The sequence below is a fragment of the Anolis carolinensis genome, chromosome 1 (assembly GCF_035594765.1).
Source record: "Anolis carolinensis isolate JA03-04 chromosome 1, rAnoCar3.1.pri, whole genome shotgun sequence".
Classification (NCBI taxonomy): Eukaryota; Metazoa; Chordata; class Lepidosauria; order Squamata; family Dactyloidae; genus Anolis; species Anolis carolinensis.
The window spans coordinates 96,474,604-96,500,265 of record NC_085841.1 but is presented as its reverse complement, the minus strand read 5'-3'; the positions used below and the strand labels follow the sequence as shown (position 1 = coordinate 96,500,265).

General features: G+C 39.3%; 2 protein-coding genes across 3 annotated transcripts; one reads left to right on the top strand and one right to left on the bottom strand.

Moving 5' to 3' along the window:
- Positions 1-2,360: 2,360 nt before the first annotated feature.
- On the top strand, positions 2,361-7,886 carry calhm6 (calcium homeostasis modulator family member 6). Its single transcript, XM_003215576.4, has 2 exons — positions 2,361-3,054; positions 6,606-7,886. Exons 1-2 carry the CDS (start codon positions 2,518-2,520, stop codon positions 7,026-7,028), a joined length of 960 nt encoding a protein of 319 aa, XP_003215624.1. The 5' UTR covers positions 2,361-2,517; the 3' UTR covers positions 7,029-7,886.
- Positions 7,887-8,910: 1,024 nt separating this feature from the next.
- trappc3l (trafficking protein particle complex subunit 3L) lies at positions 8,911-24,484 on the bottom strand. 2 transcript variants are annotated; one of them, XM_008120525.3, is made up of 5 exons: positions 24,170-24,484; positions 17,749-17,846; positions 15,228-15,327; positions 12,241-12,426; positions 8,911-10,387 (listed from the first exon to the last, which is right to left on the bottom strand). In XM_008120525.3, the coding sequence occupies exons 1-5, from the start codon at positions 24,209-24,211 to the stop codon at positions 10,268-10,270; spliced, it is 546 nt and encodes a 181-aa protein (XP_008118732.2). In that variant the 5' UTR covers positions 24,212-24,484; the 3' UTR covers positions 8,911-10,267. The 2 variants fall into 2 exon arrangements, with proteins under 2 accessions (XP_008118732.2, XP_062835861.1); XM_062979791.1 differs by lacking the exon at positions 24,170-24,484 and adding an exon at positions 18,632-20,171.
- Between the last annotated feature and the right edge of the window lie 1,178 nt (positions 24,485-25,662).

Here is a 25,662-nt window from a genome sequence, read left to right as displayed (position 1 = left end):
GTGAGAGAAGGAGAAACCTATGTAAATATGTGGACCTCCTTAATTCCTAGAGAACCTTTGCAAGTGCAGTAACAAATCAATTAAGATTTGCAAACTACTGCTATACTAGCTGATTAGGAGGTTTTGCACAGATTTCCCCTTGCTTGGAGCTGAGACCACCAAAACTAGAACATTTGTATCTTTTCTCCTGCCTGAAGATGATCCATGAAACTGGAAACTCAAGGACAATCCTACAATAATAATATCATGGCAATAGTGACCAGTTGGATTAAGGCTCTGTCTACACTGGCTCCAAACATTGAGTTCAACCAGAAGTCACTCCTGGATATCCAGATGACACCCAGGAACTTCCAGTTCGTAAATGGGGTAAAACTCGTTAACATGGAGTAAAAACATTGATCCATTGTTTACACAGTATGACACTGCCATGTCCCTTTCCCTACACCCCACAGCACATGGAAAAGGGGATGAATGAGGGCCATGACATTTCAACTACCATGGCCACCAGCCATAAAGTGACAGAGAGATCCTTGCTGTTGCTGAACATCTTTGCTAACATTAGCAAAGGAAGAAATGGCAGGGGGAGCTCATTGGATGTCTCGAAAGGTAATGCATTTTTGTGATGAGAAAGCAAGGAGGGGTTTTGTAAACAGGTCAATTTCTTGAAGCCCTTCTAGATGAAGAGTTAGAAGGCACGATCATCACATTTGCAGATGACACCAAATTGGGAGGGATAGCTAATACTCCAGAAGACAGGAACAGAATTCAAAATGATCTTAACCGATTAGAGAGATGGGCCGAAACTAACAAAATGAAGTTCATCAGGGACAAATGCAAGATACTCCACTTAGGCAGAAAAAATGAAATGCAAAGATGCAAAATGGGGACGCCTGGCTTGACAGCAGTACATGTGAAAAAGATCTTGGAGTCCTTGTGGACAGTAAGTTAAACATGAGCCAACAATGTGATGCAGCAGCTAAAAAGGCCGATGGGATTTTGGCCTGCATAAATAGGAGTATAGTGTCTAGATCCAGGGAAGTCATGCTACCCCTCTATTCTGCTTTGATCAGACCACACCTGGAATACTGTGTCCAATTCTGAGCACTGCAGTTTAAGGGAGATGTCGACAAGCTGGAATGTGTCCAGAGGAGGGTGACTAAAATGATCATGAGTCTGGAGAACAAGCCCTGTGAGGAGCAGCTTAAAGAGAAGAGAAGGTTGAGAGGAGACATAATGAGGGTCATGGATAAATATGTGAGGGGAAGTCATGCTGCCCTGGAGACTAGGATGCAGAACAATGTCTTTAAACTACAGGAAAGGAGATTCCACCTGAACATTACGAAGAATTTCCTCACTGTGAGAGCTGTTCAGCAGTGGAACTCTGCCCTGGAGTGTAGTGGAGGCTCCTTCTTTGGAGACTTTTAAGTAGAGGTTAGATGGCCATCTGTCAGGGGTGCTTTGAATGCGATTTTCCTGTTTCTCGGCAGGGGGTTGGACTGGATGGCCCATGAAGTCTCTTCCAACTCTATGATTCTATGATTTTTTTCCCCGTTAGCCACTTTGAGTCCCCCTTGGAGTCGCTTTGAGTCCCCTTTGGGGAGATAAAGCGAGGTATAAATAAATAAAATAATAATACAGTAGAGTCCTGGTTATCCAAGATAAAGGGGCAGGCCCAATCTCGGATAACCGAACTCCTCGGATAGGGCGAGGGTTCGCCGAGGGATGTCTCCCCGGATCTCCCTCGGCCAGGCCCTTGCTGGAGGAAAGTGTTTCCTCCAGCAATGGCCTGGCCAAGGAAAACCTGCAGCATGCTCCTCATTTCTAGAAGGGACAGGCCCTTGGCAATGGCCTTTGGCCTGTCCCTCCAAGAAATGAGGAGCATGCCACGGGTTTTCCTCGGCCAGGCCATTGCTGGAGGAAACTCTTTCCTCCAGCAATGGCCTGGCCGAGGGAGATCTGGGGAGACATCCCTTGGCGAGCCCTCGCTCCTTGGGAAGCAGCCCACGCTTCCTCCTCCCTGTCCCTCTCCTTCTCTTTAGCTCTCTTTGCTTGAGAGGAGAAAGAAAGGGAGGGGTGCCCCTGGCGGCGCCTTGGATGATACGGCTGCTCGGATTAGTGGGGCTCGGGTAAGCGGGGCTCTACTGTAATTGGAAAGAAATTAAAATAAAGACTGCTTCTGGCTTTATTAAAATACATGTATAGTTTGGACTAGAGAAATGTAGAACGATAGCAGTTTTACCCGGGTCAATGTGGTCTTCCTTATTAAATCAAAAAGACTAGGAAGTGATCTATGAGGCTGTTCTTGTTAGACTCCCCATACCCTTGCATGTTTTTGCCTTTTGAAAAAGGGAAAATGAAAGTTGTTGTGTTCTTGTCAGCAGATATTTTTAAACTCCAACTCTTCCTCTTTTTTTTTTACATGCTTCTTTTACAGGCAGTTTCCTATCAGACTTTTTGCTCATCAGCGAGACAGACATATCAGAAGATAGACCTGAAACTTTTGAATGAATTCAAAAGATGGAAAAACTTCGCACTGTGTTAGATTTCTGCCTTAGCCACCAAAAGGCACTGGGCTATGGTGCAGTGTCCTTGCTGACTCTTGGCAGTGAGCGCATCTTTTCTGTTGTAGTGTTCAAATGCCCATGCAACTCCTGGAACATGCTCTATGGCACTGTTTTCCTACTGGCACCAGCCCTGATTCTATTTCTGCTTGGATTACTGCTCAATACCCGGTCCTGGAAGGTGCTTACTGGATGCTGTGCTCCTGGCAAGCTGTGTCTATGTCCTCATGCGAATCGCTTCTGGCGCTATGTGCAAGTGCTATGGCTGGTGATGGTCACTGCCGCTGTGGCTCCCATCACCTGGATTGCTGTGGCCTTACTGGGAGGCAGCTTCTATGAATGTGCAGCTACTGGAAGTGCCATATTGCAAAACTACATGTGCCAAGACAAAGGGGAAGAGTGCTTCAAGAAGGTGCTTCAGGTGCCCTGTCAGAGCTCCCTTTCTTCCCAGGAGATGCAAGATATGCTCACCAACCTTCGAGCCCAGTCTCAGGTTAGTATAATCTCTTCTCGAGGAACAGTTTTCAGTTTGGCAGAGGATGTGACAATGGAAGGGAAACTAATCACTAAAGTGTCTTGTTGATAAAAATCAGCAGCAGAATTGTTTTTCCAGGTGTCCTCTCATCCCACCCCTAGTAAGCAACTAGTGAGTTACTACGGGCTCATTTCTCAGGTTGTTTCTTAGTTCTTGTGATATTTCATAAACTTCAAGAGTTAAGCGAAGACTTTATTTGTACAATGAGGCTTTTCATGTTCAATTTGCAACCACAGCTTTATTTGTTTTTTTTTTCTGCTCCTTTAATGCTATTCCTTTTTGGGGTCAGTTTTCAGTCCTCTTCTCAGTTTCAAAATCCTTCCTTTATCTGCTGCCCCCCCCCTCCCCCTTTCCTTCTGCTCCTTAGGGATCTTAATCTTGTCTCCTTTTAATTCTACCTATGTTGCAGCATTTGTGCTGAGGACGGGAAACTTGGAGTCCTCTAAATGTTATTAGGCTGCAGTTTCAATCATCCCACACAATTGACTATGTTGGCTAGGACTGATGGGAGCTAGAATCCAGCATATTCTCCAACATTTCACAAGTGCAGACCAGGACATGCATGGCCAAGCATGGCAAAAAATAGGAACAAGATAGAACACACAAACTAAGCTGCTGTAGCTTATTTTTTTCTGAGCCTACATTAGTCTCCCTCCCTTCTTCTTTCTTTTTCTGCTTATCCCACAAAGAAGAGATCATGAAAATCTCTTCACAAAATAGAATTTTAGTTTCTTGTAAATGAGCAAAGCAAAGCCTTTGTTGGTTTTGATAGGGGAATTTCCTGCCATCACAAACAGCTTTTTCAGAGGAGGGACTTTCCTTTGGGGTGAGGCTGAAGAGAAAGTGGCTAGATTTCACTCCTGGTTGCTTTGAACCTTTGGACTAGCCATCCCATCCCATCCTCTTCTCTTCTTTCTGTTCTTTGCTTTTGTCAGCAACTCTATCCCAAGGCCTCTCCTATGCCTAATAGAATTTGGTCCCATTCACATACACAAATAGACACTTGCAGTTTTGTAAAACTGGTAATATACTGAATCAGCTTTCCACAAATGGGCAGTTTTCTGGTGTGTTTGGATTGCAGGTTCCATTATTCACATCCAGTAGGAGGTGACAGCCTTGTAGTCCAACATCTCAAGAGCACTCAGTTGGTGAAGGCTTATCTGGTGGCTATGAGTTGCATTCTTACTGATGCTAAAGGCTATAATGCTTGCTCTAGTTTTGGACTTTTCCAATTGAAATCAACTGTTTTGATATGACTTGAAACCAGTTCACAAATGCATCAGTGATACATTATCAGATAGCTGTTAATGATTGCCTGTCTAATCAACAAGCGTTATTCTGCTACATTGTAATAATAATAATAATAATAATAATAATAATAATAATAATAATAATAATAATAATAAAACTTTGTTTGTATTCCTCCCTATTTCCCCAAGGGGACTCCGGGTGGATGCTAACATACAATGGCAAACATTCAATGCCTCCGTAAACAAATACTGACAAAAAATCCCAGAGAAACCCCGCATATGAAAACAACACTAAAACCTAAAACCTAACATCAAATTAAAGCATTGTAAAGTGACAGATGCATTGTGTGATCATGTATAAATCTGACCAAACAGAGTGGTGTGCACCGGTAAATATTTTCATGCTGCCAAACTAATATAGAATGTCAGAGTGACATAAAGAGAAACACTATAAGAATACCAATACTTTTCCTCTAGCAAAATCCCAAAGTGGACTCCAAATTATATGATCTGGCCTCCTGTTCAGTATTTACAACATACAAGGGAGAGTTATGACTATAGAACCTAGAGTCATGCATTTGTAACCATGTGTATAGTGCAACCTCATTACCCATTGATTTGATATCCACAATTTCCCTTATCAGTGCTACAAACCTCCCCTCCAGTGTGATTCTATGTTATGCTTTTGGTCCAAGTATAGTCCAAATATAGGATCTGTCGTTATCCACATTTCAGATATTGAGAGGGAGGGGTGTTGGAACAGATATTGGGGGGGGGGGCATAATATGGAGTGTCCCTGACACATTGAAAGTCTTCTATGCACTAAAATGCTTTTTCTGTTCTCTCCAACAGTGATGGTAGGTGAACAACTGTTTAAAATCCAGGAAGCTTTTACATGGAAAAAAAGCTGTGTTTTGCAGCCTGACAATAGGATGAGGTCAAGAACAGAGATGGGGGGGAGGAGGATCATGGTTTCTGGCTGTTTTTGACGGATCAATAAGATTCCGAGCTAATTATTTATAATATGTGTTTGTATGTGTGCATGTGGCCTTCCAGTTATCTGTCAACTTATGGTGACGCCATGCATTTCATAGAGTTTTCTTAAGCATTCAATGCTTACACCTGGCTTTGCCAATTCTTTCCTCAGAAATGTAACCTGCACCACTATAACTAACAAAAATTGCTGTTTTCCACTTAAGTCCAGTGGAACAAGTTTGTTGTGAAACAAACTTGGAACTTGTACTTTTGTTGAAGTCATCCAAACTGAGTGAAAAGTCCCAGATTTTGTTCCTGTTCTTTCCAATTTTATACTGGGTTAAAATAAACTGATTTGGGGAGTTGGTATAGAATGTCTCTCTATCATACCAAGAGGAGTCCTGATGGCATAGCGGGTTAAACTGCTGAGCTGCTGAACTTGCTGACCGAAAGGTTGGCAGTTTGAATCCAGGGAGTGGGGTGAGCTCCCACTGTTAGCCCCAGCTTCTGCCAACCTAGCAGTTCGAAAATATGCAAATGTGAGTAGATCAATAGGTACCACTCCAGCGGGAAGGTAACAGCACTCCATGCAGTCGTGCCGGCCACATGACCTTGGAGGTGTCTACGGACAACGCCGGCTCTTCGGCTTTTGGAGATGGAGGTGAACACCAACCCCCAGAGTCAGACATGACTAGACTTAATGTCAGGGGAAAACCTTTACCAACCTATCATACCAAGAACTGTCAGAAAAGATTCTGGAATAAACAAAACGTGTATGGATCTCCAAAATAAATTTGGAAAGAACAAAAACAAAAACCTGGGACTTTCTGGGCTTAGAATATATTTAGAAGCACTAAATGGCCATACAGTCTGAAAGACTTACAGCAACCCATTTAGAAGCACTGTTTCCTGAATATATATATGTGTGTGTGTGTGTGTGTGTGTGTATGTGTGTTTTGCATTATGCAAATTTGGTTCCACTTGATCTACCTTGGCCACATCTTGTGGTTTCCTGGGATTTTCAGTTTTCTGACATATTCAGAATTCTCTAGTGGAAAATTATAAATATGTCATAGAAATTCAAGTTTTAGGACTCCGAAGGAAGGAGTCACAGCAATTAAAGTGGCATCAAAAATTGTTCAGCCTGAAAGAGACCTAAGTGTGTATGGTGTGCAGACTTTGCTCCGGCTGCTGGAGATTGGGTCTGGACTTTAAAAACTTTTCCTTTATCAAGAGAGTCTCATGCAAGCAATATTATGATCTTTTTCATGCTTCTTCCCAAAGGTGATGGGTTGGGTTCTGATTGCCAGCATCTTCACATTGGCCCTGGCTGCCACCTGCATCTCCCGCTGTCGTTCTCCAGTTAGTATACTTCAGCTTACATTCTGGAAAATGTACCTGGAAAAGGAGCAGCAACTTTTTGAAGTTAAGGCCAAAGAACATGCAGCTCAGCTGGCAGAGAGGAATCTTGGGTGCTTCTTTGATTCCACCCATTTGGAACCAATTCACACTCCAAGTGCCAAAGCCTGGCGTGGCATTTCCTCCATGTTTGCCTTTAATCCTGAAGAGCATTACTACAGTATGATACATAAATACGTCAGTTCTAAAACCAGCAGTGGAAGCATCAGATCAGCTGAAGGAGATACTTTTCCCACTTGTCTGGGGTTTGTGGATGGAGTTGGCGTTGCTGATTCCCAAGTGCTATAATCGGAAGAGTTATGCTGGCACTATCATCCTCCTCCTCCTTCTCAGTTTCTCTCTTTTCAGCTCTGTGGGCAGGAGGCAGGCAAACTGGCTTGTAGCTAAACTGTCAACTTTGGTGATGATGGCTGTCATATGGCGCCATGTGCATCCAGCTACCAGGTCCCCACCTCCTGCTGATCTCCTGTCTTTTTTATTGAAAAGTAAAACCTGTCAATAGCTCCCCATCCCACTTACATTACCATTACTTACTTTAGTGTGATGAATCTTTTCTGCTTCTATTTCGACATGCCAGCAGTAATGTGATGATAGTGGATGGAATTTTCCTATCGCATTCCCAAAGTGGTTATTTTGCATATCTCTGCATATCTATATCTTTGCCAATCTATTTTATATTTTATGCTGATTAAATAAAAAAACAACTCCAAGGCATACTACATATGGAAAAGGGTAAGGCAGTGGGGGTACAGAGGATGTGTGAAAGACAGATTAGCAAACAAGCACGCTTGTGCAATATTGAAGGTTCCCGACTTACTATGTGTCCATTATCTATATACTACCCTGTTTCCCCTAAAATAAGACATCCCCAGAAAATAAGATCTAGTAGAGGTTTTGCTGAAATGCTAAATATAAGGCCTCCCCCGAAAGTAAGACCTAGCAAAATTTTTGTTTGGAAGCCTGCCCGCCAAACAGAACACCAGAGCATGCAGGATCGGTAAATGTACGTACCGTAGAGTGTTGGACATGGAATTAATGGTAGTAACAAGAAATTCTTGATAGGATTCACAGTTTGTCTGGTTATGCTGGTTTGTGATGACAACTAATGTACAGTATATAATAAATGTTCATTTTTTTGTTCAACAATTAATGTGAATTCTTCTTCATGGAAAAATAAGACATCCCCTGAAAATAAGACCTAGAGCATCTTTGGGAGCAAAAATTAATATAAGACACTGTCTTATTTTCGGGGAAACATGGTAATATGACTTGCAACCCAACAGGTGGCTGTGATAAGGTCCTTAGTATTTTCCCTACTACTGTACCACAAATCTTAAATCCTCTCTTGATGTTAAATAAGCAAGTAATGCAAATTAGATTTTGGGGGGAAAAACGCCTGGTACAGGTTAACATTGTACACATTGGTTGAAGTGGCATGTGTTAGGAAAGGGAACACCTAAAATAATTTTGAGTTCATTTGCATGTGTGCATGTACACATGCTCATGCACGTACAGATACAGATACAAATACAAAACTGGCTGCATTTTGGCACTTCTTGGAACTGGAACTAATGCCAGTGAATATGGAGGGATTGCTGTACTCTAGTCTCTTGCAGTCTGCATCAACAGTTTACAAAGAGTTAAATCTCTTAACATTGTAATTTCTGAAGATTTCTTATTGATGGAATTCACAGTGCTCCCTTCATCCCTGATTTTATTAAGCATGTTGGGAAAGCAATCAGGCACTAACATTACTGGGAAGGTGTATGTTTCCTTACAAAGTAGGCCTGGGAAGGAACCTTCATACTTGACCACATCTCCTCCTATGAACCGGCTCAGGCTCTAAGATCTGTTTTTATGTATATTTCTTTTATGTTAATTGATATTGTTACTGTTTTAATCTTTTACTATATTCTGTATATTCTGCTGCACTAGTATGTGCTTTATAAGCCACCCGAGTCCCTTTTAGGAAATGGTGGTGAGATATAAATAAAACTGTTGTTGTTGTTGCTGTTGTTGTTGCTGCTGCTGCTGCTGCTATTACAGTGCTTCAGATGATGCAGCTAAACAGCAACAGTTACCACAATTGGAAAAGGAGTACTATTTCAGATGGGAAAAAAACCATCCCAAAATATCAGTACAATAACAACGAAGAACACAGCAATGGACATTATTTAAAGCACAATATTCTTTTATTTTGCTTTCAACATCAGTGATCAGAAAATTGTAAAATATGTGTGCCAATGTATTTTACAATTACAGATATTCATATAGAAGCCCAATTCACATGTCACTTTTTTGTTGGAGACAGGGAAAGTATCACAGAGTTCTTCATCATCCCCTCCTTGCTCTCCTGCACATGGATTCATTGTTCTCCACTTGTCTAGATTCTGTCTTGCTTTATAGAGCACTATGATAAATTGCTATAGTATTAGCCCACATTTCCCTGACTCAGACATAACAAGCAATGGTTATGTGAACCACCACAGAGGTCCCGTCAATACGGCCATATCATGCAGAGCCCCCATCAATTCTCTGTTCACTCGTTAATTCCCAATTCACTCCAGTCACTCCACTAATAAGAAAGCCTTGTTCTTCATAGCCATCCATCTAACTCTACCTGGTTAGAGCATGTACAGCTGAACATGACATAAACATACAGGAAATTCCTGAGGAGCAGGAATGCCTGGCAGTACAATACAATCATCTTATCTGCAGGACTGGAACCTATAATTTAATTTACCTGCATCTGACAAAATGTGTCATCTCTAGACATTTCTAGGTCCTCCAGCACACCTCTATGATATGCTTTTGGCTGAAGACATTTGTTCAACAGAGGTCACTATTACCCATATCCCATATTTTCATGTATCCTGGGTCATATCCCCCATGGATACAGGGATGGCACTATACCTGGAACTCAACTGCTGCTGGCTATTCAAGGAGGATCATTTTGTATCCCACCCTCCCCAAAACAAACATTTGGCATGCAGGGCCTGATACAAAAGGAGGCCTTTCCACGATCTATTTCTTTGTGGATTCTCTCTTCTGAATCAGGAAGATGCAAAGAAAATATTGAGGATGAACATGGCAGGTATCTATCTACAGCAGGGGTCCTCAAACTTTTAATGCACACGGCTGGTCCACAACCCTTCAGACTGTTGAGGGGCCGAATTATCATTTGAAAAAAAAAGAACAAATTCCTATGCACACTGCACTGTCTTATTTGTAGTGCAAAAAAAAAAAATCAACAACAACGAAAGAACAATGCAATATTTAAAAATAAAAACAATTTTAACCAACATAACCTATTAGGATTTCAATGAGAAGCATGGGCTTGCTTCTGGACAATGAGATAGTCAAGTTAATTAGGATTGTTGTTGTGTGCCTTCAAGTCATTTCAGACTTTGGGTGAGCCTAAATCTGAAACTGAGGGTGAGGGCCAGGTAAATGACCTTGGAGGGCCGCATCCGGCCCACCAGCCTTTGTTGGGGACCCCTGATCTACAGGAATTTCAGTTACTGGTTTCACTTATTTCTTTTGTGCTTCTTGCTTTCAGTCTTCTTTAAGAACGTAATTCCAATTTCTGTCACATCATCCCCTTTCAAAGCGTCTTGAATGAAAGTAACTTCAGCATCTAGGTGTATCTGAAAATAAGTAAAATTTGGCTGAGTGGAAGAAAATACACCATTATTCCCCTCCAATTTTTCTGTAATAATGCTTTCCCTTCTGTAACAGAACACCTCTGTAAGTCTTTTCCAGTCCTTTATGTCCTTTTCATCATGGATGCAATCTTTACTGTGTATCTATTGTTAGTATTTAAATACTGTCCCATAACAAAAACCACCAAGGCTGATATGGAAAGCTATAAAAAAAAGGAATACTGTTCAATCAGTAAGTCATTTCTATACTATATTTCACAAAGCCACAAATACTCCATTCAGTTTTCAAATAAAAAAGTCAAACCATATGGCATGGAAATAATGAATCATAGCCACAATTTAGGGCAAGTTAAAATTTAGTAACAATTATGAGGTTTTAAGTACCAGCAAAGACACAAAAGGCACAAAAATAGCCAGATTGCTTCCTATCTGAGTTGAAGGGGTAGGTCATTCCACATGGAAGAACTGGGATTTTAAAGTGTTTCCTAACATTGCACTTAATGTTGTTTGGCATATAATGTTATGTGATATCAAAGCAAGTTAAGATCAATGTTAGAGAAAAAGAAACATGAGAGTTAAAATGGATCTAAATCTAGAGCAGAATGTAAGAGAACTGAGAATATAAGATTACTTTGTGCTAAGTTTGATACTGTGGATGCACCATGAAATTAGCCCTCACTCCAACTTCAAAATATTTATAACATTATTTGTGCAAGAATTGATATGTGAACATCTGAAATATGCTCAGGTATCCTCCTGATGATATTCACCGAGAAAAATGGATAGTATGGCTCACATTGAAGGAGCACATGTGCATTCAGATACATCTGGAGAGACGTGATCACCAGACATAGTACAACTCTCCCTACATGTATTCAAACAATTAACATAAAAAGAAGAGGGGAGGAATGTAGCAGCATCCTTAAGACTTATTTATGTTTTAGCAGGTAGTCTTAATTCTCCCGTCCTCCTTTTTATGCTGCAAGAAATTGTATACGTTATGAATCTTATCCCAATGCTTTCGGCCAACCATTTTGGGGAACAAAATGTAAGACCAGATGGACTCCTTGGTTCAACCAACAAGACTCTCTTTATGTTACAGAGTCTAATAGAAAATCAATCCCACATATATCTTCCGGGAAGACACATATTATTTTAAAGAATGCCAGTTTTCTCTTTTTCTATAGATAGGTGTGCATAGTGGCCTATTTACACACCACTACCACCCAATCTCTTTTTTGCAAGAGGCGAGACATGCTGTTTGGGCAAGATATTTTGCCTCGATTTTTGCCTTTGGGACACCAACACACCTCAAATCTCCCAGTTTAATGTATTTGCTCCTATGTGATGTCAGATCTTATCCCAAGTTTTTCTTGACATCATTTATTCAGAAGAGGCTTGCTATTATCTTCTTCTTAGTCTGAGAGAATATAACTTGCCTGGAGTTATCATGGCTGAGCAGGGTTTTGAATCCTGCACTCCCACAGCCCTAGTACAACACCCAAACCACTATACCACACTCTCTCTCCACATAATATCTTTATTCTGGCACCTAAAGCAGGAAAAACCAAGCTCTCCTTGGGGTAAAAAATACACTAAGAGTGGGTTTACAAGGATGCTGTTCAAGTCATTGTTGCCATATTGCTTCTGCTTGCACAGCTAAATATACTCATTTGGATGTCTTTGTCACAGCTTGGCCAATGGGCCATGACATGAGTCACAGCATAGCATCTTCCTTGTTCCATAGAAGTGGCTTGCCGTATTACTCCAATTCCCCATACCAGTTTATTTTATTTTTATATCGAAGGAGAAGGGAGAATTAGGATCTCATTCCATACCATTTCCAGAGCCCCTCTAATGGCACCACACAGGAGACTGCAATAGCAAAGTGAAGATCTTCCTGCTGGCAGTTCCTCCACAAAGTCCATCAAGGGATTCTTCTCCAGAATGAGAGAAAATTCATTTCTTGCTGGGCTATTGCAAGTCACAGTAGGGGTAATTCCCAAATACATCTTAAACGCAACCTAGAAATGAAAATGTAAATCATCTAAGCACTGGGTGAAGCTAGATGTCATGCTAGATGTGCCTGGGGATTTGAAAAAGTAATCACTGTAGGTGTACATGGGTCTATTCTTGGAGGGAAGTAGAGTGTAAGAGGCCTCAGGGGAACCTTTTGTACACAACTCATTCTTCACCTCTCACAGTTTTGCTCCCACAATAACAAGGAGCAGCTGTATAATTTATTTATGTGGGATGAGGCAGCTGCCTCAGATGGAAGATACTGAAACAAATGATAGTCATGCAGGTTTGGGAGTCTGAAGCTGTTATCCAAAAAAGTAACTTTTATAAATTCTAATGTAAAGTAAAATTGAATTCCCAATCCAGCTTTTCTATGCTAAATCAGGGAAGAAGGCATTTTGTCACCTCTGATAGCTATCCTGGATTGGTATCCATTCCAGAACAAGGGTTCATGAGACATTATGCTTATTGATATAAACTATACTTTCTGTTTAACAAGATAAGCACTTTCCTTATCATCTGTTATGCACTGATAATTTAAACTGACAACAATATCATCAACATATTGAAGGAATCAGCAATCATTTTAATCACATGGCTAATATGGTCTATGTATATATTAATATTTAAGATTGCTTGGATTACTCCTTTTTTTAAAAAGGCTTCACTGTGGAATATCCATTTCCATCTGTTTGTGATATTACCCTAACTTGATTTATTTCATATGGACCATGTTTTGTCTGTTCTACTCAATTTTATTTAGTTTCCTAAGTCCTGGATTTGAAATGAAACAGGTGCCTTGCAAGAAGTAGGCAGTGTCACTTTCACAATTTCATCTCTTCCCCAATCGTTTAGGAATGGAAATACAAAGAGTTTGGAATAAGTTAAACATTGAACAACAGATCCTGGAATTCTGTGATATTTTTAGAGCTTAGCTAAGTTATTCGTCTGCACTCCATTTCCAATGGTCATCGGCTAGATTGGTTGGAGGATTCTGGGAGTTGTCATTCAAAAATATATTTTTGTGTGTTTTGAAAACCTAGGAAGCCTCCCCTACCTTTCTTTAGTGTACTGTTTAAATCTTCATGTACAGAACATGTCTGTTTTCCAGATACCTGCCTCTTACTTTAGGGTTTTGCTAAAAAATAATTTTAAAACGTTAGACACGCAACAGAGTCAGAGATAGAACCCACTTATTGTTTCCTCTGCCAGGGAAGGAGTAGGTATAATAGTCAAAATGAAGATACTTCTGTAGTAGACAAGCAATGGGATTAAATACTTTAAACACACCAGATCCTGACTAATCTTGAAAGTTAAGCAGGGTCAGCATTAGTTAGTACTTCTGTGGAAGACTGCCAATGAATAACAACTATATTTTTGAGAAAGTGTTCAAAAAATCAAACCCCCGCCCATGAAAAATGAATTAATTGTGAATTTATCTTATATTTCTTTCAACCTTTTACTGTTTCGCAAGCCAAATGGGTGGCACCCTCTACTTAACCTTTGCCCTTTCTCCCTTAACCCTGATGGCAATGCACCCCCTAGAAATAATCAAGCTCAGTCCTTTGTGTGTAAATGGATTGCCTTGGGAAAAGGCTCCACAGGAAATGCATGAATACTTCCTAATCCTCAACTGATATTTCCTCTGCATATGCAATATCATTCCCTCCCCATTCCTGGATAAATTAGTATGTGTATGTTTTCCCTATCCCCATTTCAAGAATTGTATAATCTTATCTCTTATTCTTGTATGGCCATTCATAAATCCTCTGTAATGAAACATAAACATGTGCACTTATGCGGTGTATGAAAATGGGCGCTTATTCAGTTCAGCACAAAGTCACGGACCCAACTGAGCAACTTAACAAATGCTAATGCCTTTGTGTACTCAAGGTGCTCCTGGTTTCCTCATCCATTTTAATCTCATGCTATGATTCAGAAGTTTTCTGGCTTTATTGATAAGGTCCAGAGATATCTACTCCTGAGGATCAGTACACAGATTAGCAATATTTGCTAAACATTGAACTGTTCTGTCTGCATAGCTACCCATTGTGTTTGACCAAGCTCTTCTCCTTGTATGAACTGGACTAAGGAATTAATTTGATAATGGACTGTTTTAGATAATGCCACACCACATTCCAGAAGTCAATGAATGTGGGCAGACCTTTAAATGGACTCAAACTTCAAATCAACAAATGACAATTGTTTATTTTTCCCACCACCATTTAAGGGAATCTCCATCCACTGGAGGTCTGGATCCTAGCTGTACTAATCAGAGGCTGGCGCAGGTATTCTGAATAACAACAACGACAACAACAGCAATAATAATTTGATTTTTTACATGCTTCGCCTCATGGCTCATAGCTGTCAAATGTAAATAAATATTCTCTATATTTCCCGATTCTTTATGTCAGATGTTTGAGAGTGCAGACTCTACTCTGACATCCTTTCAGGCCTGAAAGAATCAAACTTCTGTTCCTCTTTTCCTTCAAACCCAGTTTGTGTCCTGATTCAGTCACTGCAGTAGAATAGTAGGGCTTCAACGGATAGCTGAAATCACTCAAACAGAAGAAACTAGTAAATCCACCTGTGAGTATTCCTTGTCTAAGACAAACACTATGCAATTTATGGAGTAACCACAAGTTCAACTGGCAACTTGAATTTTCACACACATAGCAGCTAAGTGTATATGTCTGGGAACTGGACAGAGGTGTGAAATACACCTAGCGTATATCATCAAGAACCAAGAAAATAGGATTTGAAGTTGCCCTTTCCTGATCAAGACAGTGACCATATCTTCTCATACCTGTGCAATTATTTCTATCGTCTCAGAATAACTCCGGCATTTCTTCACTGCAGAGCGGGCCAAAAAGTCTTCAACCAACCTGATACCAATACTATGTCCCCTGCCAGAAAAACAGGAAATTTTTTAGCTATAAATACTAGAAAATGATAGAAAATGCTCTAGTGAGTGATACAACCAAAGGTACATAGCTTGGCACAGCACTTTAGAAATGCCACTGCACAGTACAATTTAAGCAGGGGTGCAAAGTAATAGTAGTAGTATTAGCAATAATAATAATAATAATAATAATAATAATAATAATAATAATAATAATAATAATAATAATTTATTTGTAGACCGCCCTATCTCCCTGAAGGGACTTGGGCAAGTTTCCAACATATATGGCAAACATTCAATGCCTAAAAAGAAAAACATACAGACAAATTACATCAAAACAAACCACATCAAGCAATATAAAAATAACCTAACTTTAAACTTAATAACAGATAAAATAACCAAAGATGAAATTTAAATGACCCATACAATCATAAACACATAATATAAATGTATCACTAGATAAAAAATATCTAAAAACTGGTAGCTAAAACCTTATAGAAAAATAAGATGATATGCAGCAACCAACAGACTGAAGTCAATTCCAGTATCTAGACAAGGTTTAACATACCTAGACAAGAATTTAGTTGAGGTGTGTTAGTCTTCCTCCCACCCAGGATTGCTTTTGTGGCCTCTGGGTTTGATAAATATTTTTCCTAATGCTCCCAAATGATCTTTAGTGGGTTTAGATGGCATTTCCATGTTTCCAGCCTCCTGGAAACCCCAGGGATCAAAATGAAACTTTGAGATTTATTTTTAAAAATGCTTTGCTTCAAAATGTCTTATAATGCTAAGGGCATTGTAAGGGTGTTTTGGGGGCAATTACTACTACTACAATTACTACTACTAATGCAGGAGTAGCTACATTCCTTCCAAGATCCATTTTCATTCAGGTATCAGATAGAATGATGCCACATGGTACACATGGATATTACAAAACTTGCACACAAGTGGAAGTATTCATGTCTATTTGGTCAGTGAATCTTCTTTGGGTTTTAGTTTCAAATTTTGAAGAAACTACTCTAGCTGTTGAATTCTATCCTGCAAATAGATTCAGCACCTTGAAATTCATGGGGTGCCACAAGGTGACAGGTAACTTGAAGGAAGACACATACAAAGTTTGAGAAAGGAAGACTTGGCAATCCTAGTGATGAAAGTGGCATTACTAAAAATAGTATTAGACATTCTGTAGTATTATGGAATTACTCTCAATTACACACAGGGGATTTTTATCCAAAGGCCAAAACAAAGTGCAGTCATGATTTTGAAGGCTTCAAATGGATCTGAGTAAGAGCTCTATTACATCTTCTCTCTCTTAATGGATCATGTTCATGCTGGGTTTTGACCGGAAAAGCAATTTATGTTAATGGGAAGGCATTAAGCTATAGCAGACTACACATTAAAAGCTGAAAGAAGAGTATAATAGCTAGTGCAGCCAAAGTATTCCCATATACTGTCTACGCTGGAGAGGGGGGAAAGTACCAATCTAATTCCTGGGCAACTGCCCAATGTGGCCATGTGTTAAGATCACACCTGGAATACTGTGTACAATTCTGGGCACTGCAATTTAAGGGAGATTGTGACAAATTTGTAGGTGTCCAGAGGAGGGCGACTAAAATGATAAAGGGTCTGGAGAACAAGCCCTATGAGGAGCGGTCTAAAGAACTGGACATGTTTAGCCAGCAGAAGAGAAGGCTGAGAGGAGACATGATGAGGGCCATGTATAAATGTTATGGGGAAGTCATAGGGAGGAGGGAGAAGGCTTGTTTTCTGCTACCCTGGAGACTAGGATGCAGAACAATGGCTTCAAACTCCAGGAAAGGAGATTCCACCTGAACATTAGGAAAAACTTCTAAACTGTGGGAGAGAGCTGTTCAGCAGTGGAACTCAGTCCCGGACTGTGATGGAGGCTTCTTTGGAGGCTTTTAAGCAGAGGCTGGATGGTCATCTGTCTGGGGTGCTTTGAATGCAGTTTTCCTGCTTTTGTGGGGGTTGGACTGGACTCTATGATTTTATAAGATGGCACTGATGGGGAAGCTAACAAAGAGAGAGAGAAGCAGCTGACTAGGGGCCCTTTCACACTAAACAATTACACCATTTTGACCCCACTTTAACATCTTGGCTCCTCATTAAGGAATCCTGGGATCCTTAGTTTAGAAGGGGGTAGTTATTGTTATTAGCCAGAGGGCTCTGGTGCTTCTTGCATCCCTAACTCCAGGAAATATGTAGGGCATGTAGCATCTGAGGTAGAGTGAGTTCAGTCAACTTGTCTCCTGAGTAAATATGCTGACGAACCAATGAAATTTAAAAAAAAATGGGACAGGAGTCATTTCATGAACTTGGTTAACCTTGAATTTCTGAGCCAGTTTTGTTACCTTTTGATCAAACTAGATCCTTGCCAGATCAAGAGTATACACTTGCTACTTACATGGTTTCCAAAGATTTGTTCACATCTTCATCATGTTCATAATCCTTGCACAGCTGAGCCACCAAAGCCCCATAGGTGAGCACAAACAGCTCTCTGCTCTGTCAGTTACAGAAAATACTGAGTCAAACATACCAAACATACTAACAGGTTTCAGAAACATACCAAGGCAGAAAGACAAAGAAAAAAGCGTTCTTAGATATATCCACAACTCTCTGACTGAAATCTTGTCAAGGATGCTCCAAAACAACAACTATTGTAAAACAACAACAAAAACATATTGGTCAAGTTAAGTACTATATTTGTATCACTACTCCAAGACAAATATGAGGGAAATAGAGTAGCATTCCACAAGGTTCAAAAGGCATTTGTTTACTTATTATGCAAGGTTGTTTCATTGTACATGTTCTTATTGTTAGTTTTGAATAAAAAGGCACTTAAACATCTTAAATCACTCTTCCTTTTATGGACGGGTTGATTTTGACACTAACAGTTAAAATCACAGAAGTATATGCGTTCAGAAAAATAAAAGAGGAACAAAAAAGGGAAAAAAGACATAATTAAAATACAGTAGGACTCCTGACTGTGCAACAGGATTCATTGTTAATTTTGATTATGCCTCAGAGTTATTATTAATTTGTCTTAACAAAACACTAGATCTATATCTACAAATATGCAGATATATATATATATATATATATATATATATATATATATATATAATATATATATACTGAGGTGTGACGGAATGAAAATTCAAAATGTGTAGTCTACGTTTGATCAGCCCACACACTGCCTTGCCAGAGAAAGAAAATGTATATGCCGCACAGGTGAACAGTAAAGAGCAAGTAGTTTATTTTTCTTAAATCCAGAACAACATATGTACAATGTGATCAGTGTCACCAACTCATATAATGTCCTTTCATGAGAGATCTAATATAGTCTTTCCTTGTCCATATGGATAAATTCCTTCAGCAGTTCACGGAAGGAGAGCACACTTCAAAATCTGTGTCTCTCTGCTTCTCTTTTCAAAATCTCTCTCTGCACCTGCATAACTCAAGCCTGAACAAAAATGCAACAGTATCAAAAACTCCCAGGCTTTGCCAGCTCTCCAGACATGGCTCAACCAATGAGCTTTATGCACCCTATTTTGCAGTTGACACAGACACATTAGCTGATTTCTTACATGCCATAATATGAGGCATGTATTCCTTATTCTTCTTCTTGCTTTTCATTGCTGTTTTATTATGGCTTCTACAAAGGGTAAAGGGGAACCCATGGGCACAGGCCCGGCTAGGAAGCTGCGGGGTGAAGCAGTCGCTTTTTCTCACATATGTCTCTTGAGGAGAAATGATTTCATCTTGGAAAAACTCTTGGAAGTTTCTTCAAAGTTTTGCTTATGTATTGCTTCAATTCTCTTGTTAAATTGTACATCTGAGCTGGTTATATGATCTAACATAGCTTTTAAAATTGTTTTAAATCAATCGGCTCTCTGGCACTGCCTAATCTGTTTCTTGTACTTAAATTTCATCACCATAATTATATCCTGAGCCTTATTCAAACTCTGCTATAAAATGGCAGTTACCTTCAGATTACACAAGCCAGCAAAATCAAACTTTTTGTAATCATCAGAAATGGGAGTAACACAGTTTAACACAGCTGGCTAGTAACCAGCTGCTATAAATCACTACTGACCGAGAGGTCATGAGTTCGAAGCCCGGGTCGGGTTAAGCCTCCGACCATTAATAGCCCCGGCTTGCTGTTGACCTATGCAGCCCCGAAAGACAGTTGCACCTGTCAATTAGGGAAATTTAGGGACGCTTTATGTGGGAGGCTAATTTACAACACCATAAAACTGCCAGCAAAACACGAGGAAAGGAATGCGGAAGTACAGCCACTACTGGACGGTGAAGCAACAGCTCCCCCTGTGGCCGGAATCGTGAAGCTGGAAAAATGTTAAAAATGCCTCTGAGTTTGTCTAATGTATGTTGTTTGTCTGTTGGCATTGAATGTTTGCCATATATGTGTTCATTGTAATCCGCCCTGAGTCCCCTTCGGGATGAGAAGGGCGGAATATAAATACTGTAAATAAATAAATAAATAAATCTTTAAATGTCTTTATTTAATTTCCATCACGTCAACTTTTTAAAATTTGACGAAAAGTACATTACAGTGGACTACTTTAAAGTCCACACATTTTGCATCATATTTGTGTAACACAAACCATCAAGTATTTTTCATCACATATAATAGGTCGTTCTTATAGAGTTTGTTGCGCTGAATTCAGATGTGTTTTTTCTCTATCACGTGTAGTTTTTGCGATGAAGCTAATCAAATAATTAATGCATTTACTCACTGACATCAACAGAATCTAATTAACCACAAGCCAACAAGTATTTTTTTTAATCAGATATACTTTTAGGTCATTCTTGTAGAGTTTTTTGTACTGAATTCAGATCTGTATTTTTTTCTCTCTATCACATGTAGTTTTTGCAATGGGGCTAATTGAATAATTAATGCATTTACGCATTGATATCAGTAGAATCTAGTTGATATCAGTCCGTAAATGCATTAATTATTTAATTAGTCTCATCATAAAAACTACACATGATAGAGAAAAAAACAAACACAGATCTAAATTCAGTGCAAAAAAAAACACTATAAGAATGATCTAAAATTATATCTGATGAAAAATACTTGTTGGCTTGTGCTATCCGAGATCTCCTGTTCAGGTAACTAATATCCTTCTTTTAAGTCATCTTTCCCTATTCTTTCCCTGTTCCTTCTCTGTTAAAGAGGTCCTGGTTAGGAACACATTTATTTTGTTAATGGAGATATCCCTATACTCAACTTTTTAAATTATGATTGCTCCCAATTCATTTCAACCTTTGGTGTCACATAAAAACGATTCACTTAGATCTTTATCACACAGTTGTCTTACCAAGTCTGGAAGTCTGGAAACTGATTTAAATGTGCACCTTCAATTTACCTGTCAACTTTTCATTAGGTTTTGACCAGATAACAATTCCTGGAAGAATGCCAATGATAATAGTAAACGCTATGCTGCTATCTAGTGGCCAAGAAGGGAAATTACGACTGGGAAACCTTCAGTTGTTAAGACTGCAACTAGTTAAGGTTGATGGGAGCTGCACTCCATTAATATTTAAATGGACACCCAGTCTCAAATAGCTACTCAGAACTTGAAAAGTTGGGCAGAGAGAAGCAAAATTAATATATTTAAAAATAATTAATAAACCTTATTTCCAAACAATTCACAAATAATAATAATAATAATAATAATAATAATAATAATAATAATAAATTTTATTTATTACCCACCTGTCCTGATGGCTCGAGGCAGGATACAACAAAGTCAAACATATGAACATAAAATACATACAATAAAATACATAGATAAAAATACCACATTGTAAAAAAAACCAACACCAAACACAGAGTACATATTTAACATATAGCAGCAATAGAATGTAAATCAATACTCATGATTGAAGGTTGACTGGATAGGCCTGCCAGAAGAAGTGGGTCTTCATATGTGTTTTAAATTCTGACAGCTGATTTACCTGTTGGGTCTCTTCCAGCACATTGTTCCAGTCTTGGGGCGGCAGCTGAAAAGCTCCCCTGGGTGATGGTCACCAGTCGAGTTCTAGTTGCTTGGAGTAACTACCCCTTAGAGCAGTGGTTCTCAACCTGTGGGTCCCCAGATGTTTTGGCCTTCAACTCCCAGAAATTATAATAGCAGGTAAACTGGCTGGGATTTCTGGGAACTGTAGGCCAAAACACCTGGGGATCCATAGGTTGAGAGCTCAGTGTCCTAAGGGGCTATGGATTGTGCACAGATGTAGCAAAGATTAAGTGACGATTCAGTAACCAACTTCCTCCCAAACAATACCCTCCTTGATAATAGAATAACTTATCATACCTAATCCTTTCAAGAAATGCACTTATTTTACTATAGACTGAAGAACTGTTACGCACCAGATGAGATCAGCTTAAATTTGTCACCTTTGAAAAGTGTACAAACATATGTCAACATGAAGAACCAAAATCAAATAAATACAGTACTAGCAAAATATTTGTCTTGTTTTCCCACTTCATTCTGGCTATAGTATTATTGTAGTATATTGTATATTGTAGTATGCATCCTGTACATGCCATGGATATTGTCTCTTCTTGTTATCATTGTTTACTACATCTTCATGGAAATACATCTGTGACTTTAAGACCTGAGTTCAGATCTCTACTCAGACATAAGTGTCATTGGATAAGTGTTCATTCGTTGCCTATTTTTCCTCACAGATAGAATAGAATTTGAGCATCCAGTATATTTTAGCCCATCTCCTTGTTTGAAACAAATACAGTAGAGTCTCACTAATCCAAGCTTCGCTTATCCAAGCCTCTGGATAATCCAAGCCATTTTTATAGTCAATGTTTTCAATATATCGTGATATTTTGGTGCTAAATTCGTAACTACAGTAATTACAACATAGTATTACTGCGTATTGAACTACTTTATCTGTCAAATTTGTTGTATAACATGAAGTTTTGATGCTTAATTTGTAAAATCATAACCTAATGTGATGTTTAATAGGCTTTTCCTTAATCCCTCCTTATTATCCAAGATATTCGCTTATCCAAGCTTCTGCCGGCCCGTTTAGCTTGGATAAGTGAGACTCTACTGTATTCCCTATGGATTCTGTGAAATGGGATGCATTCCTTTCCTAACCTCCCTCTTATACTTAATGCCCTCTTTCATATCTTGGATTTTGACATTTTAACACACATTATTTTTCTTGTAGATGTTTTCTCTCTGTATGTGTATCCCAACTTCATCAAAATGGTGTGATTTTCTTGGAAATCTTTGTTTTCAAAAAAAAAAAACCTTCTAATTTCTGCACAGATATTTGCTAGTGCCCATGCTGGCGGAGGAATTAAGAGGCGTAGTCCAGAAAAGTTGCATTTCCGAACTTTGCTCAGAGCAGGGCGGGGAATCATTGGACCCTTCAGATGTTATTTAAACTACCATCCCCAGCTTTCCTCCCCATTACTTATGCAGGCTATGTCCACTAGGGGGAAAAATAGCCAATTGCAGGTGGCTCACCCCTGATGTAAAGAAAATTCAATATAGCTCAGATATATACTTGTTATTGTTCTGTAATCAAGTTGACGCTTACTTATAGCAGAGCTTCCTTGGCAAGATTTTCTCACAGGGGTCTTGTACAGCTTGAGGCTGAGAGAATGTGGCTTGTCCAAGGTCAACCAGTGGGCTTCCATGGCTGAGTGGGGATTTGAACCTGAGTCTCCTAGAGTTCTAATCCAACACTCAAAGGACTATGCCATGTGGGCTTTCTTAAACTGTCAGTTTTTGAAGAGAAAGGAGGAAATTATTCTGGGCATTACAGGAATACCCAGTAGATGTTTTCCTGGGCATTACTTCCTTTAAAAAAAAGTGGCACAAGAGGCAGCAATCACATGTCAAAATAGAGATTAGCTCCCACACAAGCAAAAATTAACAATAGGCACATATGAAATGAAGCAATCTGTTCATCTAAGCCTTGCATAAGAAATTAATATATGTTTAACTTTCTGCAGAATACATGAAAGCTTTCAAAATGCATTCAGGGATGATTTTTCTGGAAACCACATCTATCCAGATGTTTAATGGTTGCCATTTTGGGCAACCATTAAATCATATAGATATATAAATTTTAAGATATCCATGGGGCGTCAATGTAATAGGCTAATCTGCTCTTCTGTATTCTTTATGATTCACTGTTTATACATATTCAGTAGGGCATTCTGGTGGCAGCTGCTGTTTACATTGCTTGTTGAGGGTAGATACACAGCTACAGTTAGAATTGGCTACAGCTGGATTCTGTTCTTTCATTGAATTAATTCACTGCAAAAATGTTGCTCCACCAAGTCTTGAAAATCTATATTTCTCCATTCCTCCTCTATCATCTCCCCCATTCTGATGCTGCTAAAAACATTCCAGCTAGACAAATGACAGGGTGAAAAAGTCATACTGGGCAGGGATAAAAAAAGACTATAAAAAGCTTCTTTGTCAATGCATATGGTGATACTTCCTTCCCCTTCTGAATGTGTAGTGCCGGCATCACCATCCCTATATCTCGTATCACAGTTGACACCACTTAATGCTTGTGGTTTCCTAAATCATGTAAAGAACTAATACTATTGTAATTCACCACCGCAGCTGCCACAAGCAATGAAACCTGCATTCAAGTCAAACATGCTCCCTTCTGGTCCAAAACAATGCATGGGAAATATTGACACTGAATTGTTAGCTTGTAAAATATGTTCATATTATCTGTCAAACAGAACTGTGCATCAATTAAAATTTACCAAGAACATTTAAAAGCATTTTCAAAGCCCAAAAAAGCCTTACAATTTTTGGATTCTCTGGTCTTCTGTTTCCTTGTCGGGACATTTTTCTTAAGCTGTGGCAGTTCACAATCCTTTTTATGTCCTTTCAGCTTTGGGTAGGATTTTCCCTTTCGGTTACTGGATTTCTTCTTTTATCCTGGCTAAAGCATTCATCTTTGACTGTAAATGAGCTTTCTGCTTTTGCTGATGTGCCTCTTATTCTCCCCGCAAACCTTGAGAAATGTATTTGGCAAAAAGTCAAGGCTGCTTCAGAAAAAAAAACCTGACTCAGATCTGTAACAGAGCCATTTAACAACAGAAATTGCAAATCGTTCTTATAATAGCTGATCTCATAGTATGAAATCAGGACAACAAACACAGAAGAGTATGATTATGTCAGATACATCTATGTATACAGGCTGAGTATCCCTTATTCCTTCTGAGGGGTATTTTGTGTTTTTCCTGCATGACAGGGGGTTAGATTAAAAGGCCCATCTGGTCTCTTCCAACTCTGTTATTCTATGATACTATTATTTTATCCAAAAATGCTGTGATTTTGGATTTTGGGATACTTGTATTTGCATATATGTATGTAACAAGATAATCAACCAATTAGGGACAATTTGGGGCCATGTTTGTGTTTATCCAGGCAGATGAACGTTTATATTCCAGTGTGTACTCAGGAAAGCCAGAACTGTACTTAAGATAGCAGGCTAATGTGAGGCTTATGTATTTGCATTTATCATATATTTTTACAACATTTCAAGAAGAGAGGGAAAAATAATAACATTAACAGCAAGTAGAGCAGTTAACAATTTGACAACAGGTAAATCTGAAATGGAGAATTAATGGAGTTTGGGCACATCTACACTGACACTATAATGCAGCTTGGAACCAATTTGGAAGGAACATTTTGCTGCTCTGGTGATTCGATTCATGAGGAGAACTGGTTTGAAGTCAGGCAGGTAATTATATCAACTATGGAGCTGTTATTGAAAAATCAGACCCCCTCTCCTCTGAAAAGGTGGACTCAGCATGAATTCTGGAGGAATCCCCAGCCAATGAATGCCCAGATCCTAGTTAGGCAGCTTTCTGACCAATCAGGAAAAGTGCAGGCATTTTGAATGGATGTCAAAGTGAATAAAATGTTCTGAACTTTGCTGCATGCTTTATGTCTGATCCTTCTGAATGCAGACTCTATATCAGACATCCTTTCAGGTCTGAAAGTAACAAACCTCTGTTCCTGTTGCCTTCAAATCTGATTTGTGTGTTAATCAGCCCACTCCTTTGGTGGGCAGCTGAATTTTGACCTCAGAGCCTGACCTTTGACTATTGTTGTCCCCGCTCACACACTTTTGGAGAGATGTGCACCAGTGCTCCAGAGGCATTGGGGTGTGTGTGTGACCCCCGCTGCCTAATCCTGTCTTTGCAGCATTTCTTGGCAGCCCCTTTCCTGAATTCTATAACATGCCTCAGCAGGGACAGATATCTATAATGTACTTCATATTTTGTAAA

Bases quoted from the DNA above. Each gene is read 5' to 3' on its own strand.
- trappc3l (XM_008120525.3), bottom strand. From the start codon at position 24,211: ATGTCCCGACAAGGAAACAGAAGACCAGAGAATCCAAAAATT. The intron at 15,328-17,748 runs GTAAGTAGCAAG...TTTTTCTGGCAG, and splicing joins AACAAATCTTTGGAAACCAT to GGGACATAGTATTGGTATCA. The intron at 10,388-12,240 runs GTATGGAATGAG...ACTTATTTTCAG, and splicing joins TTAGAGGGGCTCTGGAAATG to ATACACCTAGATGCTGAAGT.
- calhm6 (XM_003215576.4), top strand. From the start codon at position 2,518: ATGGAAAAACTTCGCACTGTGTTAGATTTCTGCCTTAGCCACCAAAAG. The intron at 3,055-6,605 runs GTTAGTATAATC...TTCTTCCCAAAG, and splicing joins ACCTTCGAGCCCAGTCTCAG to GTGATGGGTTGGGTTCTGAT.